Below are 17,742 nucleotides of genomic sequence, written 5' to 3'. Positions count from 1 at the left end.
GTTTTCTGCTGGCACTGGGGACCCAGGCCTTGGCTGTGGCCACCGCCTTCTGCCTTCTTTCAGGGTCGGGGCTTGGCCCCGGGCGGTGGCCTTGGGCTCGGCCACACCCAGCGTCCCTGCTACGGATTGTAGGAGCCGACCCCCTGGTCGTTGCCTGCGATCCGTGCAGGCTCCCCGCTGGTGCCCAAGGCCAGGAAAGCCTCTGCCCGAGGCTTTCCCGGCCTTGGGCTCCATCGCACCCCAACGTCCCTGCCACGGTTTCCTGGTGGGCGTGGCTGGTGGGTGTAGCAAAGGTACGGTCAATTTGCATATTACTCTATTATTAGGTAGGACTAGAGGCCGGTGCACAAAATTTGTGCATGGGTAGGATCCCTCCCTAGGCCTGGCCAGCAATCAGGGCCAATTGGGGCCTTTTGGCTGCTGGCCAGGTCCTTCCTTTGTTCTGCACCGAGCCCTGGTGGTCAGCGCAGGACTTAGTGAGTGATCAAACTCCCGGTCTCCAGGTTGAACTCTAGAGGGGACAATTTACATATTAGTCTTTTCTATATATAGATGGCTGTGGTTAAACATTTGTTTTCCAGGTGAAATACATCTTTCAGAATTAAGTTCAATGACTGGGCTGCATTTTCTGGGGCAAGGTCCTGGCTGCCATCTCCCTGTGTTAACACCCGCTTGGAGTGCAGGTGCCCGTGTGAGGTGCCAGCATCTGCCTCCTCTGCATTCCTGTCCCCAGGCCAGCGTCTGACTGGTCAATATGCAGCTGGAGTTTGCAGTAGTTGAGTTGTTGGGAGCTTTTCCTCACGCTGCCTCTCTAATAATGACACTACTGTGTCTGCAGGTGGGAGGGCAGTGTCCGATCCACCCACCCTACCCAGACCGGGCCAGTGACAGGAGCAATGGGGTCCTGCTCTCCGTTCATGCAGGAAGAAGGTCTTTGTGCTTCAGGGGTAAGAACGTGGGGAGGCTTGGCGGCCAGCCCGGCAGGCCTGGTGACTTGCAATACAGAATGCGAGGTCCTGGCTGTGCGGTCACACTGGCCAGTCACTGATGCTCTCGGATCAGGCTCTGCAGCAGGACAGGACGGCCGCCTTCCAAGACCTGCCCTGCTGCTGGCAGCCAAGCTGCTGGCATCTTGGGGTGCGTGGCTGCCCTCCTTTAGACCCATGCAAAGGGCGTGAACTGTGCAGGCCTGTGGCCCTGCCAGGATCCACGTCTCAGCCCTCCTCATGTGACACCTTCGGTCAGTGTCAGGGACAGAGGTGATGGGGTAGGGCCAGCGACCACACCCCTCAGTGTTCGAAGAAGAAAGCTTTCAGGGTTCCCAGCGTAGGCGCGGTCTGAAACGTGGCATTATCTGGTTGACTGTGAGCCAGAACCCAGCCTGCTGATGGCGGACTGCCAGGTGGGCTCACCGGTACCGGCCCCTCTCAGGCCGAGTCTCTGTCTGGCTATGGGTCCCTGTCCCCTGCTCAGCCCTGCACATTGGAGCTCAGCCCTAGGGAAGGAGCAGAGGTGAGCGCCGGGGCCACGGGAGCGAGATGGTCCTCAATGGTGAAACTTCATCTTAAACCAACCCAGACATACCCGTTTTTGTTTGTAGATATAAACAAGAGATTTCAAAGCAAGGACACACTTGCCTTTACCACTACCTTTCCTCCCTGTATATGTGTGTGTACACACATGCATACACAGTGAACATTCATTACACACACCGCACTACACACACCACACACACACATTACATAGACATCACACACATCACACACACCACATACGCTTTACACATATACCACATACAACATACATATAGACACACATTTACACACACCACACACACTTTGCACCCACATTACACACAACATACATACAGACACACATGATATACATATCGCAACACCACACATGCTTTGTACATATATCACACATATGAACACTCACCATATGCATCACATTTATCACATACCATGCACACATTACACACACAAAACACAGAACACACACACACACACATACACATACACCATGCACACCACACATACTTTACACACACACACACACACACACACACACACACACACACACACCCTTTGGGGGAGGTGCACTCTTTCTCTTTCACCTCCCAGTGGCATTTGGGCAGTACGTTGAGGGACTGCATGGGTAATAGTAGTGAGGAATGTTGAGTAAGACAAACACATTCATTTGGAGGTGTATCTTTGAACAGTGTATGAAAATAGGGTTTTCTAAGTATATTAACAGCACATATTACAAAGGGAATGACTAATCCACTGATAGAAAATAAGACTTTCCAAGCATTTCAAAGGCATTTTAACATGTAATAAATAAAAGTCACTCTTGTCTGTAAGCTTTTACCGACTAGTCAGTGAGCTGAATTAGAAAAATAGCCTTAATTACTGGTACTAACCAACCTGGAGAGAGCATTTATATGTCCCAGGTCCTGGTCTAAAACGTCTTCATGTGCTATCTTATTTGATTCTGACCTCAATTCCATGTCACTGTCCCTGTCTTGGGAACGAGTCTCTGAGAATCTGAGCAGCGATATTCATAGCAGGGCTAGTGACATAGAGATGGCACCAGAGATGTGCCCACTGGATCCTACTTTCAGAACTGTTCTGGCACCACAAATCATTAGCCTGGGAGCCACTGGAAGGGGAGAGCTACTTCCACGTGGAGAGGCTAACAGCCAGGGTTTCCGCAGCTCGGTGGCAAAGACACAGAAACAGTAAGATTGTATTCCTCATGCTATCAATACGTTGACTACACTCTAGGAGTTTTCCAATCATGAGAGACAGAAACAATCGTTTGTCCACGTTCCACTGTGACCTAGGTGTTCGCTGAGGAAGGGGCCCTGAACGCATAGCCAGGAGACCTGTGTTGTGTTTCCCACGTGACTTTCTCCACATCCTCCACACCTTTCCTTCCTTATCTAGAAAACAAAGGACTGAAACCAGAGCATCTCTAAGGTTTGCTCTGGTTTGACACCCAGTGTTTCTTCGACTTCGCTTCAGTGGAATAACGCAGGGCAATCACCTCAGTTTTCAGTCTTGTTGATAATTATGTTTATGGGAAGGGGCTATTCATGCAGATGTGTGGTGTTTCTTAAGAGCTGATGGCAAATGGACAATATTCCTGTGCAACTCCCACCCCCCACTGTTGCTGCTTGGTCAGGTCAACGATCCTAGTGACCGCCAGTAATTCCCATTCCAGGACAGCGAGCACGTTCCCACCTCTTTCTGGCTGAGAAGGTGACCCATCTGTTAGGTAATGTTGAAATGTAAGAGGTGTTCATATGGCTTGGAACGTTCACCCCCTTGTTTAAATGCCTGACAATATGCTACACACCAGAGGTGAGTATAATGCATGCTAGACACTCCCAGACCCTCCCACCCCAGTCCCTCGGCTCTGCCTCCTCATTATAGTCTGTGCAGGGACACTGCTGAGGTCCCCTCCCCCAAGCCAGCGTTTCGGTCCCTGCACCACACTCCTGGTGTCTCTCCAGTTTCACGTGCCAGAAATGTTTCAACAAGCAGGCACCTGGCCAGCTCTTCCCATGTTAAAAAATTGTATGAACTGTGTTCAAAGAGACTATGTTCTTTTTTCTTTCTTCTTCTTCTTCTTCTTCTTTTTTTTTTTTTGAAGGAAAAACACAGGAAAGAGAGGAAGGATGGCCTAAGAAAACTTAAAAAAAAGTATACACACACACAAAATCCCTGGAGTTCTCAATCACACAACTAATATTTCCCTACCCCCCAGGTGAGGGGAGGAATCCAGGTGGGGACGAAACTCCAGGTGGGGACAGGAGGAAAACCTTCTGTTCTGGGAAACCCAGATAGTATTCCTCCCCCCCCCCCCACATCACCCCAAGGATCCCAGTCTTTGGGGATATCAGGCTGGGACCCCATTCTTCAGGGAAGGGTTTGCTTACTTAGATTATCCTCATCCTCCGTGTTAGTGGCCCCGGGGCTCAAGTGCTTGAAGGGAGCGATGAAGGCTGACAACATGCTCACTTTGTCTGGAAAGAAAAGAAGAACGGAAATGCTCTTTTGACATCGAGTTTCAGAAAAACTCAGTGCTTTCATATGCTCTTATTACTGAGGGTTTGGACAAGGGAGGTTGAAAGGTCGTTTTGGTTTCAGCCACTTCATTCTGGTTCAGTCTTTTATTGGATTTCTGACAGCATTTTATCAAATTCCCCTCTCCATTCAATTTTAAACGTTATGATTTCTATCTTTTTTCTTTTCTTATTTTTGGCATCTCCCCTCCTTTTGTTCCACGTCCCTCAAAACTCGAAGTAATCGTCTCCAGGGCAACAGCCTTGCATGAGCTTAGAGGATGCTGGGTGGGGCAGGGCCTGCTAGACTGAGGTCATTTCACAGAGAGCGGCTAAAGCAAGTAAAGAAATTCCACAATGAAATGAGCATCTGTGCAAAAGAAGCCAACGCTATTTCCCACCATTAGTGAACTTGCTTTGTGGGCTTGAAATGCATGAAAATAATGGACTTAAAACTGTAAAATATACTCAGTGTGTATTTGAGAAGTAGAATTACAGGGAGGAAGCGGAAGGGGGAGGAGAGATGGCAGGTGGAGGAGGAAGCAGTGCGGGGCTCCCGCCCGGAGGAGGGCTTCCGGGGAGTGGGACCGTGTCACTGCAGCAGTGGAAGGAATCCCAGGGGATGCCCTCTGCCTGCAACCCCGGTGGTGGGTGAGCCGAGCAAGACTGGTCAGCATCCTGGGCACCGGACACCCCTGAGTACGGCCGGTGGGAAGATGGACCCAAGTAGGAAATGCCACTCGTGATCAATGAGAGATGTTCTTTCCACGGCCTCAGCAATTTCTCTCTTCTACGGAGAGATGGAGGAATTGCACGTTGCATGTACAATTGGGAGACACAAAGAAATGACTAATAAAGGGAGCCAAAAAGAAGGCTCCTGATTTTAGAGGTTCCACCGACTAGATTTAACCACAGAAGTTAGGAGCACTTGTCCATAAGTAGAACCGACTGCCTTGTAGAAGAGTCCTCCTCTGTTCTCAGATTCCTGCCTCTTGCGTCCTCTTTTCTGCAAGTCTGTATGATTCATTATATTCCATAGGAATCTTGACCGCATTATTAAAAATACGATAGCTGGAAACGCCACCACTGCTTAGCCGTTGCGTTACATGGCTGTGAAAGAGTCATTCCCCTCCCCCTGTGGTTAGGTTACTTTGCCATGCGGGACACTTTCTGTCTCCTCTGGTATATGAGGGCAGGGTGGTGAGCAAGGTCACTATTTGCCTCAGGCTGCCTTTGTCTGCCTCTGTGGTCAGAAAGGGCTGTTGACAGCACTCCCATTTCAGCACATGTCTGAATGGGATGTCCCAGGACCCCGGTGACTGGCGGTTTTTTATGCAGCTGGCCTGAGGCGTCCAGACCCAGGCCTGAATCCCGCTCTTTTTCTTTCCATTATGAGCCTGTTTTCTCTTTAGCCAAGCTTCCCAGAGGCCAGGGGAGTTCACATTGAAATTCATTCTGAAGCCTGTTAACAGCTGTTGTTTCCAGTAGGGACGGGTAACAATATAACGTTCACTCAAAGAGAACAATAAATAACTCACATACAAAACGCCTGCTCCTTCTTCATTCCCTGAACAAGAAGAATAAGGCAGGGAGGACTGGCTCTCCCTGAGCCTGCACGGCCCAAGCTAATTTACTACCAGGGAATGAAATCTCTTGCTTGAGTTATAATTTCATTAAGGCAGCCCAATAATATTACACAAAGAGTGTGAAGCTCAAATGATTTAGTCTGGAGCATCTCAAAATGAAATTACAATTTTCTAATAAAGCAGGCTACCAGCCCAACACCCACAAAAACACACTAAGCCTTTTCGGAGCTCACCTGAGCAAAATGTGAAATGTTTAAAGATTGTTTTAGATCCATCAAAGTTCTGGCTTTTTAGGGTTGCCAGATTTCTCAAATAAAAATGCAAGACAACTAGTTAAAAATGAGTTTTAGATAAACAACATACTTTTTTAAAGCATATACATCTCTCATATTGGGACATATTATTAAAAATGTATTATTTATCTGAAATTCAGATTTAAAGTAAAGGACTTGAACAGACATTTCTCCAAAGAAGATATACAAATGACCAATGAGCACATGAAAAGATGCTTAGCATCAATCGTCATTGGGAAAATGCAAATCAAAACTACCATGAGATGCCACCCCATACCCATTAGGATGGCTATTATCAATAAGATAAAACATAGCAAGTGTTGGAGAGGTAGTGAAGTTAAAATCCTTGTGCACTTCTGATGGGAATGTAAAATGGTTCAGCCACTATGTAACCAGCAATCCCACTTCTGAATACCCCAAAGAATTGAAAGCAAAGATTACAAGAGACATCTGTACCCCAATGTTCATAGCAGCAATATTCACCAAAAGGTGGAAGCAGCCCAAGTGTCCATCAGCGGAAGAATGGATAACAAGATGTGGTGCAACTACACACAATGGGATATTATTCAGCCTTAAAGAGGAAGGAAATTCCGTAGTATGCTACAACATGGGTGGGCCGTGGGAACATTATGCTGTATGAAATAAGCCAGACATAAAAAGGCAAATACTGTACGATCTCACTCATATAAGGTCCCTACCGTAATCAAACTCAGAGAGACAGAAAATAGAATGGTGGGTTCTAGGGGTTGGGGGATGGGGAATGGGGAGTTGTTGAGTGGGGACAGAGTTTCAGTTTCAGAAAATGAGAAAGTTCTGTGAATGGACGGTGGTGATGGTGGCATGCAATGTGGGCATACTTAATGCCACCGAACTATATGCTTAAAAATAGTTAATATGGCAAATTTCATGTTTTGTATATTTTACCACAACTTAATAAATAAAAAAATAATTCAAATTTAACTGGGCGTCCTGTTCTTTATCTGGTGACCCTATCTCACCCTCCCAACTTTCTTCTCTTGTCTCCAGCGCGTGGGCTTTAGATGTCATCGGCCAGATGAAACGAATAGCCCAGACAGAGCAGGGAGCCAGCAGGGCTGCTGACGGCTATTTGCTCCCTCAGTCCACCTGGAACTCCAGCTATTATCTACTGTCACTGCTGCTTCACGAAAGAAAGGCAGTTGTTCCTAAGAAAGGACAGGCCGCCTCTTTAGAAGGTCATCAGAAAAGAGGGGGAATTGTATTTTTTATTTAGAAAAATTATAACAGAAACTATTTGATGTCAACGCCATTAAACAAATTTTTTTTTATTGATTTCAGTGAGGAAGAGAGAGGGAGAGAGAAATAGAAACATCAATGATGAGAGAGAATCATTGATTGGCTGCCTCCCGCAAGCCCCACGCTGGGGATTGAGCCCGCAACCCAGGCATGTGCCCTGACCGGGAATACAACTGTGACCTCCTGGTTCATAGCTCAACACTCAGCCGCTGAGCCACACCAGCCTGGCTCAACGCCATTTTTGATAGCTGTTTTCTTGACACACGTTTGCCAATTTGGCTCTGTGTTCAATTGGTCCAAATAGGAGCAGAGCTCCGATATCCAACCAGTTCTAGTCTGTGTTTTGCACAGCCATCTTATGAAACTCTGGTCTCCTACAGGTTTTTGATGAAAAAATGGATGTACTTTTCCTCAATTCTGGACATTTTGGGTTATGTGGAGAGAAGCTGGTTAACAGAATTCCCCAAACACCTGGAGCTCTCCCCACCCTCTCATTGCAGGTTCTGGAAGAAGAAGAAGGTGTTTTCTGGGAAGGCAGCTGGAAGGGGTGGCAGGGCACTCCCTGCTCCTCCGCTATCGGTGTCTGTGGCTACAGGCTCAGGCCCAGAGAACCTGACATCAGCCAGCTGGAAAGTGACCTGAGAGGGATGTTCTCAATCTGAACCGACCCTGGTATATAGCACATTGCCTGGTGCCGTCCTCCTATCAAGAGTCATTTCCACAGCCATAGAGATCAGTGGAACAGAATACAGAATTCAGAAATACAACCATACCTGTATGATCAATTGATTTTCAATTCATTATAGCTCAACATCAAGAACATGCCCAATGCCCACCAACAGAAGAATGGATAAATGAACTCTGTTACCTTTATGCAATGAGAGTCTATCAGCAGTCAAAGCGATTAAAGTCTTAAAATACATGATGATATGGATGGGTCTCTAAAACATTATATTGAACAAAAAACCCTAGAAATTCCAGAACAGGCAAAACTACTCTTGGAGAAAGAAATCAGACAGCTGGTTGCCTCTCCAGGTACAGACTGGCTGCGAGGGGGCACATGGGATCTTCCTGGCATGATGAAAGCATCCTATATTTAGATTGAGCTGTGTTCCATGTGTGTATGAGTTTGTCACTGAACTGTAATACATGTAGTCTGTACACTTTAACTTATGTAAATTATACTTCAATTACTTAAGATAATACAACTGGACAAGAAAATAAATGATATGAAGCAGGCATCAAAGTATTTAATTTATAAGAAAGAAAATTGAGAATGCTAAATATTAAAGAGAGGTGTCTATCAAGAAAGCATAACTTTGTGTTTTGCTTATTTTATAGATTTGAAAGCTCAAATACATGTAAAAAGTTTTGACATTGCAACAAGAAAATTCATCACCTCCAAGATAAGATATCCTCAGATTCCCATCAACACAATTGTATGTATGAAAACAAGGGAGAGAGTGAGAGTGGGAATGAGACCCAGTTAGTGGGGATCAGAAATCCGAACATCAGGCCCAACCACACAGGCCTCAGGGGCTCAGGATGACTCAGTTTACACACAATGATAACTTGAGAAATTGTGAAAAGGTCGAATTTTTGGAGTCTATGTTGTGAAAGCAATGCTTTCACAAACTATTTTGTTTATAAACAATTGATAAAATAATTATTACCAAGGAAGATGAAAATTTGAACAATTCCTCTCGTGTGTGAATACACCACATGTCAGTTATTCAGAAAATCCATTCATGTGAGATAGCATGTTTGTTAGAAATTTTAACAAAAACTGTAATTTAAAAGCATATCTGTGATTACCCATAGGAGTTGAAAACTTATGTCCACACACAAAATCCTGCACACTGATGTTTACAGCAGCTTCATTCATAATTGCCAGAACTCAGAAGCAACCAAGATGAGTTTCAGTAGGTGAATGGGTATATGAACTAAAACAAAACCCAAACTAAAACACACTAATTGCTAAAATGTCCAAGGATTTGGTCTTATACTCTGCCTCCTGAAAATCACTAAATATTTCTGGAATAGTTTATTTGAAAAAATTATATACATTGAGCATTTTCATTCTGTCCTTATTTCAACAACTGAAAGTAAGGTTTTGTCCCATGTCTGACGTTTGTAGGCCACGCGCATTCCACACCTAGCGCAGTTCAGCTGTCTTGAACAGTTATGTAACTCGAAAAGAAGGAGACAGTTGGAAGCCACAGAACTCCGTTGGTACCTTTGGGCTACAAACCTCAGCCTCTTTTATAAGTCCCCCTCATCTGTTTTCTTTTTGCCAAATGCACTCTGACAGATGGTCTTTCTCAAGCTGACCCATTTTCTTTTAAAACTGTATAGTCTAATCAAACCCAGGTAGGTGTGTTACCAAATGCAGCTTCTACCCAAACAGAAATGCAAGTCAGTTTGAATATGAAAATAATTAATGCCCATGCAGGCAGAAGAAAGAACTAATGTTTCTGAGTAAAGGTAAAGAATGTTTCTCACAGATTTTCAGGAACACATGTTTCAAAACACTGTTCTCAAGCTGCCATTCTATGAACAACACAAGGGTTGTTCAGTGGAAAAAAGATGCCGGCTCTGTCCTGAGCTTCATAACGTGAGAGGGTTCGATTTTCACAGGAAGGCAAGGATCTCTCCTGGCAGTTTCCAGATTGATAAAAATCATGAATTTGGTCTTGAAAGGGTCCAAGTAAACAGGCAGCCATCCCATAGTATGTTTCTCACTCATTGTTAAAGGCTGAAGTATGTTCTCCTTGAAAATTCATGTTGAAGCTCTGAGCTCCAGGACCTCAGAATGAAAACTGTATTTGAAGATGGGTCTTGAAAGAGGTGGTTAAGTTAAAATGAGGTCCTTAAGGTGAACCCTAATATCTTGGGACTAGTATCCTTATAAGAATCAGAGATCTGAATGCAGGCATGCATAGAGAGATGAACATGTGAAGACACAGGGAGAAGAAGGGCTACATGCCAAGAAGAGAGGCCTTAGAAAGAACCAGCCCTGCCCACACCTTGGTCTCAGACTTCCAGCCTCCGGGATGTGAGATAATAAATGTCTGTTGTTTAAGCTGCCCAGCCTGTGGTACTTTTCATGGTAGCCAGAACAGACTAATATATTTAGTCAACAAGTATTTATTGAATGCATATAATTGCACACATAGTTAATAATTCAAAGTCTGAGGCTAAGAAGAACCAATGCAGAGAGTTAGAATCTGGCCATGGGGACCTCAGGTCAAGGAGGCATTTTCAGGAGGAGACTGGTTAGCTGAGACCTAATAGCTAATAATATTGTCTACCATTGATTAAGCAGACAGTCTTTGAACCACATGGTCTGGCTCCAGAGCCAAGTATACTTCCACCAATAGGACAAATACAGGTCCACCAAGTTAAGGGAGGGGAGTTCACTCCAGGCAGAAGGAATGACATGTGCAAAGGCTCTGAGTAGTTCCCTAGGACCTAGTTAAGCTTCTGAAACTTGACAACACTGTCTGAGTGGCTTCCCATTACCCTGGACATGAAACCTTGAGACAGTAATATGGACTTGATTCTAAGTTGGGGACCCCAGGGGACAAGCACATAAAACTCTGGGTTGTGAGAAATGAGCTGGAGGGAGGGTGGGGGTCAGAGTGAGGAAGAGATTGAGATAGAGAAAAGAGAGCGAGTAAGAGAGAGAATCTCATTCAAGATCAGTCTGAAACCCAGACATGGGTTCTCAGAATCACCCCACACTTGTCCCATAGGATAACCAACACTTGGACATATGCTACTGTTACTGAGGGGACATAATGGCCAGTTAGAACCTCTGGGTGGTCATACTGCAACCTTGGCCAACTAAACAGATTCTTTCCTCCTATTTTCCTGTCCCCTGATGGGCTTAGAATTGGTTGTGACATGGTACATTCCAACCTGTACTGGGCTGAATTTCACAGATTGAAAATGGTTAGAAAGTCATGGGCTCTGCCTGAGATTCATTGCGGGAGAGTAAAGGGAGGGAGGAACAGAGTCTGGTTAAAAGGAGCAAAATGGGAAAGACACACTAGTTGTTCCAGATTTTTACTCCAATATGAAACTGCAGGAAGAACCAGCGAGGTGTGCTCTGTGAGGACCCACATGCTGCCTTGCTGCCTGGAGAGAGGTCTTTTTTATTCTGTAAAGATCCAAAGGAAGTCAGGGAACATAGAACTTGTAAATTTCTCTGTAAAGTTCCCCAATTCTGTAGGAAGTAATTCCCATATGAAGGTTGCTTAAGCTCCTGGCAGTTCTGAGATCTACTAATATCCACATGAGAAAATATGACTTCTAATTCACAGGAATTAGAAGCATGGCTCTCAATGAGTTGTTTGGCAAAATTAGGGGTCTCTTATGGAATCCCTACTTTTGTCACAGTTTAATTTCGAAGGCATGTTGTTCTCTTAGATAGCTTCCCCACAAAGTCACAGCCTTAAGATACTCCCATACCATCGTGGGGCACATTGCAGGGCAGGTTTTTGACCAAGCTCTCATAGACCACATTGGCTGGACTGTGTATGCCACAGCCCAGCAACATTTGATTTATTTTTGGAAGGTGAGGGGAAAAAACAAGCTCACACTAGATTGTACTGTGTGCTCTTCCTGACGTGAATGGCGGGCAAACACACAGATGGTCTGTCAAGTGATTGACAGAGCAAGGTGACTCTTTGCAAGAAAGTGTATTTAAATACAAATATATCTAAAGGTATGTGTTCAGACTTCACTTAGAGAGAGACTCATAGCCTTCCAAATTATCTACCAAGGCACTCAGTGGCTTTGCGAAGTCTAAGTGTTTTTCATTTAATGCTCCAGTGGGGAGTGGATGCATGTTGAAGTGGATGACATTCTCTGAGTTGGTTTAGCATCCTCCATGAACTTTGAGGTTTGAGGGTTACTTTAGGTTCTGTCGCTTTACTGCCAGGACAATAAGTCATGCTGGACAGCTAGTGATTTCAGACCTATCGGCCATCTAGCCTGGGCATGGTTGTATACTGCCTTCTCTGCTTGGGGCAGCAGAAGGTCCACCTCAGTAACAGATAATGTGGTGAGGTGAGAAGGTCAGATTTCAGTAGTGACACTATTTGAGGCCACCAGACTCTGAGGCCAGACCAAAAAAAAAAAAAAAAGTCTGCAGCTTCTTTAAAAAGATTTTCCTTCTGTTGTGACCAGTGAAGTTGAGGTTCACTGGAGTCACTCCTTCAGCAGACCCCTCTAAGGTGGCTCCACATGCAAATGTGTGGCTGGGTGGCAATTTGTTTTTGATAGTAACTGAATTCTAGAATTTTCTGGGCAGTTAAGAAAGTGGCAAAAATTAGAAATGCATTTCTCAAATTGGGAAAATAGATGTGTTCTTGCTTTATTTAACTCATTTTCCACTCGCCAGCCCTCACACACTGAAATACGCACACAACCGCCCTCATGTTACTCACTTCCATAGAAACGGCCCCTGTCCTAATTTGGGAGGGGCACTGCATCTGTTGTCAGAATTCCCCACAGTTCTGGGACCTTCTCCTCCTTTCCGGTTGGTCGTTGTTGTTTCTCACTGGGGACAAGTTGGAGGTCAGCTCTGAATGGTCTGAGACTGAAAGAACAACGTGATTGCGTCTGACTCTGACGCCGTGAGTAGTTGTTCCTATTGCGAGACCGTTTGTGGGAGTTGAGAGAGTCTTTGGTCAGAGAGAGCAGGTGGCCAAGGGCTCCAGTGATGGATTAAATCACAGGAAATTTGTGCCCAGTTAAAGAGCCTCCGTTGCTCACCTGGCTCTGAGGACCAACAAGTCTATGAGAAAGTCTCCAAGACGTGCTCGGGCTGTGATTCTGGTCAGGAGTTCTATTAGATAACCAGCTCAAAGCTGGGAAATCCCACAAAATAAACATTTAACCCCACACACCTACATAGGTCCTCTGAGGACTATAATTACTGAACCATAGAGATAATGAGAAATGTAATTCTCCACATAATAAGTGCTAATCCTATACTGGTTTTGAATTTCTTGTCCCTAAAGACATGTTTTCCCCCAAAGCCCTTCTTCAATATCGTTGGTTCTTTATAGGTTCTGCAGCCTCCTTGCTTAGCATCCTTTTGCCTCCCTGCTCCCTTTTCTTTGGAGATGTACTAAATCCAAATACTCTTATTTTGCAATTTTACATCCTATTTCTATTTTATAAAGATTGCCCTAATTCGTTTCCTCTGGCCATGGCCAGTTCTTTTGGACACTTCCTAGCTTTCCTGTGCTAGAAGCTTCAACCCTAAATCATTACTCCTGTATGAGTGTCCGATCACTCACTCACTCACTCACTCCAGCTCACCAGGTTCTTAGAGCACTGCCATGTATTTGTGATGATCAATTTTATGTGTCAGCTTGATGGGGCTATGGGATGCCCAGGTATTTGATTTAACATTATTTCTGGATGTGTCTGTGTGAGTGTTTCTGGAAGAGAGCAGCATTTAAATTGGTAGACTGAGTAAAGCAGATGGCCCTTGCCAATGTGGGTGGGCCTCATCTAATTGTTGAGAGCCCAAGTAGAACATAAGATGGAGGAAAGGAAGATTCTCACTTATTGCCTGTTGGACTAGGATGTCCACCTTATTTTGCCCTCCTGGTTCTCAGGTCTTCAGACCCAGACTAGAGTCTTGGAATCCACACCATTCTCTTCCCTTGGTTCTCAGACATTCCAATTATTGCACCTGGGTCTCTACTACGCTTTCTTGGGTCTCAGCTTGCAGATGGTAAATTGTGGGTCTTCTCAATTTCCATAATCAAGTGAGTCAATTCCTTATGACCTCTCTCTCTTATTCTATTGGTTATGTTTCTCTGAACCAATATTCCTGAGATAGGATTTTTTTATACACAAGCTATCACAGCATAGAAGAACCCAACTGTCAACCATAGCTGTTGCCTCCTCCTCATAACCCATCCTCTCCTGACTCCTCACACCATAGTAATTCAGTATTGTCCAAGTCCTGGAGCTTGTAGGAACTGGGTGTGCACTCTAGAGAGCGCTATTCACTGTCCTGGATGGTGGCCAGGGTGGGTGGTATGTTTAAGTTTTCTTTAATGTGTACAATGTCTTTTTCCTATTGTACAGGTGCGTGTCCTCATTTGAGTGAGGAGTTTGGGCATAGTGAGGGAGAGGTTGTTGTGAGCAGCATCTCCATAGCTTTGCTGCCTTGCCCTTCTTTATCCAGATACTCTGTGCCAGGCTGCCCAGTGTGCCCTGGCCAGCCCCAGTTTGCCCCTGTAAGTCTGGTGTAATTATTAGTAGCCCTTGCTCACTCATAAGAGTGCCCCAGTTTGGACGATGAAGCATAAGGCCATCCTACTTACTAACAAAGCTCTCATTTGGAGGTGCGTAGCCCGAAGGCAACTGCACTCCTGAATCTCTAACTCCCTTGCGATTTGAAAGCCAAATTTCTCACTTCCAACAATACATTGTACTGGATTGTTTTAGAGGCATTTTTGAGTCCATTTGCTCAAAACTGAATGGGTATCTCCTGTCAAGAACTAACCTGCCCAGTGTTTCTCTGACCCATTTAATACCATCCACCCAGGGGGCCAAATTGAAACCCTGAGTCACTCTGACTCACCTGCTTCCCTCTCGCCACAAGTGAAGTGGGTCTCCAGAGTGTTCCTCCTGCCATTTCCTACTTCCTTACCCTGCTCTTGCCACATCTGCTCTCATATGGGTTTCTGCAATGATCTCTTATCTATTATATATCTTCTTCATCATCATCATCATCATCATCATCATATCATCATCATCATCATCATCATCATCACCATCATCATCACCACCATCATCATCACAGGGCTGTGTGAGAATTAAATGTGATGGGGAAGTGACACAGCATGTGCCTGACATGTGACAGATACTCGGGACAGTGAGCAGTGATGGGTGATCACAATGACTAACCTCCCACATCTCATAGGATACAATCATTCTCTTCAACTTGCGAGGTTTGCAGTGATGTTTATTTCCTCTAGCATTTCTGAGGGCCATTGGATCTAGTGTTGCTTTTACTTTATTTTCTAACATTGCTTTTATTATTTAAGGTATTGAGTTGAGCTCATTCGGCAACTAGAAGTAATATATTACAGAGCCTTCAGCAGGTTACCCTGTCCCCCGCTGACTTTGTCTAGGCCCATTGTCAGCACTAATGTGTTCTTCAGTGGTGTATAAAATTTGCTAATTTCTCATCTCTTATGTGAATTAGATACTCTATAACAAAAATAGAACACTCGTCACATAAGTCATTGTTTAGAGAGCAGGTCAAAGTGTTAGCATCTTAACTTGGCTTCACATGTGTTGGCAAACACAAGGTCCTCCAGAATGTTGAGAAGACCCCCCCTCACTCCTGGCCCCTGATCCATGTCGACCTCTGTGCCACGCTGGCGTGTATCCGTCATGTCAAGTACGCTCCCTGGTCAGTTTTGGCTACTGGGACCCAGAGTGGAAACAGCCTGTCATTTATTCATTCCATCATTTGTTTATTTAACAAAGATGTATGAGCACTTATTGTGCCCCAGGACCCAGCACAGTCTAGAAGAGCCTAGAACTCCCTGTTCTTGCCTTCTTTTCTGCACAGCCTGTATCATCATTTTCAATGTAATGTGTCAGACTTGCCTAACTGTCCACCTCTTCTGACAGACTTTACACTTGCAGGGTGTTCTGTCTACTTTCACTGTTGCTGTCGTGTCCCCAGTGTCTGCAACGCTGCCTGGCACATGGTAGATGCTCAGAAATATTTTCTGAATGACTGAATGAATGCCATTGGAGACATTTGACCTTGAATCAAGCAAATTGGTTTCTGGGTCTCTTTCATCTCCTATGTTAAACACTCCACCGCTTTGTGCTGACCGTGTCTCCCAGTAGGATGAGCCGTCTCCCTCCCCTGCAGAGTGGACTAGAGTCCCCTCCATGAGTCTCCCAGCCTCATGTGCCAGGTTAACCTTCCTTGCTTTCCCTAAAACCTCCAGAACCCAGTTCTGGAATGTAGGTAAAACAACCACAAAACCTATTAACTTGCCATTTCTTTCCTTGGAACATTTGAAACAGAATATGGAACGATCAATTAATAAGAGTAAATGAAGTTTTCATGGTGGACTTTCAGGCGTTGGGATAGGTCGGGGAGAGGTTTCACACCTCCCTGTGATTTTCAAAGCCTTGACTGCACATGGCCTGGGAGCTGGTCTGTGTCCTAGTTTATACAAAAGGCCACGTTTACACCAGGGGAAGAAACGCTTTCTCCCCTGCATCAGCAGCAGAGCCTGCATGAGTCTTGCTCCCAGAGAAGCAGGCTGCTATCTACGGGGACTCAATGGGGAACAAGTTACTGCAGAAACCAGGGACAGCCTTCTAGCTAACGCCGGGAATGCCTGCCAAGCACAATTTCCCCGGAAAATCTTCCCTCAGACCCCAGTGCAGATTTAGCACTCAGCACGGGCCCGAGAATGTCCCCCGAGTAAATAAATGAAACATGTGAGACACAGGAAAGATGATTGAAATGAATTCAGAAGGTCCCCAGTCATTGGTTTCAGGTGATTCTGTTTTGCTGGAGGTGGCCGCCAGTCAGCAAACACGATAAAAAGTCCCGACCTCCTGAACGCAGTCTCAGAGTCCAGTCACTGGGTGTGAGTGTCCGCGTCTTCTAAGGTTTCAGGAGGACGGTGGTTCCTGCTCAGGAGTGGAAGGGGGCTACCTGGGAGAGCTCCGTCTGTGCTCAGATGGCTCCTTCACCATTAGAATCAGAAGAGAGAGGACACTGGCCCCCCCTTTGCTAAGACGCCACCACCTGAGGGTGCAGAAGACCTGCCATTTGCAGATGGGACCGTGTCACATGATGGTGGGCATCAGTGAATGGGATTTGGACAGAACATGGGTCAGCCATGTCCTTTCCCTTCACTCCTGGTGTTCACCACGACGCAGCACGTCCCTACTCTCTGATGAACTCTGGTCAAGGAGCGGTCACCTCACCCTGCTGTTTGGGTCCCCGCCTCAAGGAAGGGGTTGCCACCGCTCTGCTGTGTGGATGGATAAACCGTGCCCCAGGATTGACTGTAAATCAGCTTTCACGTGTTCAAAGGTTTTGTGACATTGTTTGGAGGTGCACCAGCCTGAACACTGTCCCTGAGAAAATTGGGGAAATGACTCACCAGATAAGATCCATCCTGTCATGTAATCAGGACTGAAAGTGGCGATAAGATAAAAAAAAAAAAAAAGAGAGAGAGAGAGAAAGAGAGAGAAACAGGTGGGCGTCTGCCCTTAGGGAGCACCATACCAAGAGGGGTTGCACCCTCAGAGGCAGCTGCGTTTGTGCCCGGGCACTGACGGCGTGCGGGTAGAGTGGCCATGGTCATGGTGCACGGAAAGGCCAGCACCGCAGCGCCTTCCGCCTCTGGTTCTGGTTGGCTCTGAAGGATGGGGAAGAGTAAGAGCAGTGAACCTAGCTGGGTTGGAAAGAGGGAAAAATGAGTGGAAAAGAGTGCATGTGGCA

At 45.6% G+C, this 17,742-nt stretch overlaps 1 protein-coding gene across 1 annotated transcript in view; it reads right to left on the bottom strand.

Annotated features, from left to right (window-relative positions):
• The window catches only part of ADARB2 (adenosine deaminase RNA specific B2 (inactive)), a 151,607-nt gene extending 144,612 nt beyond the window's left edge, over positions 1 to 6,995 (bottom strand). Inside the window, exons 1-2 of the mRNA XM_028158691.2 lie at positions 6,947 to 6,995; positions 3,944 to 4,030 (exon numbers count right to left, since the gene is read on the bottom strand). Of these exons, the coding sequence (XP_028014492.2) occupies positions 3,944 to 4,030; positions 6,947 to 6,995 (136 nt within the window). The remainder of the gene's footprint in view (positions 1 to 3,943; positions 4,031 to 6,946) is intronic.
• Positions 6,996 to 17,742: the final 10,747 nt, after the last annotated feature.

Source organism: Eptesicus fuscus, chromosome 2 (assembly GCF_027574615.1).
Source record: "Eptesicus fuscus isolate TK198812 chromosome 2, DD_ASM_mEF_20220401, whole genome shotgun sequence".
Lineage (NCBI taxonomy): Eukaryota > Metazoa > Chordata > Mammalia > Chiroptera > Vespertilionidae > Eptesicus > Eptesicus fuscus.
Note: the sequence above shows the minus strand (reverse complement) of the source record. Positions and strands in the feature narration are given on the sequence as shown.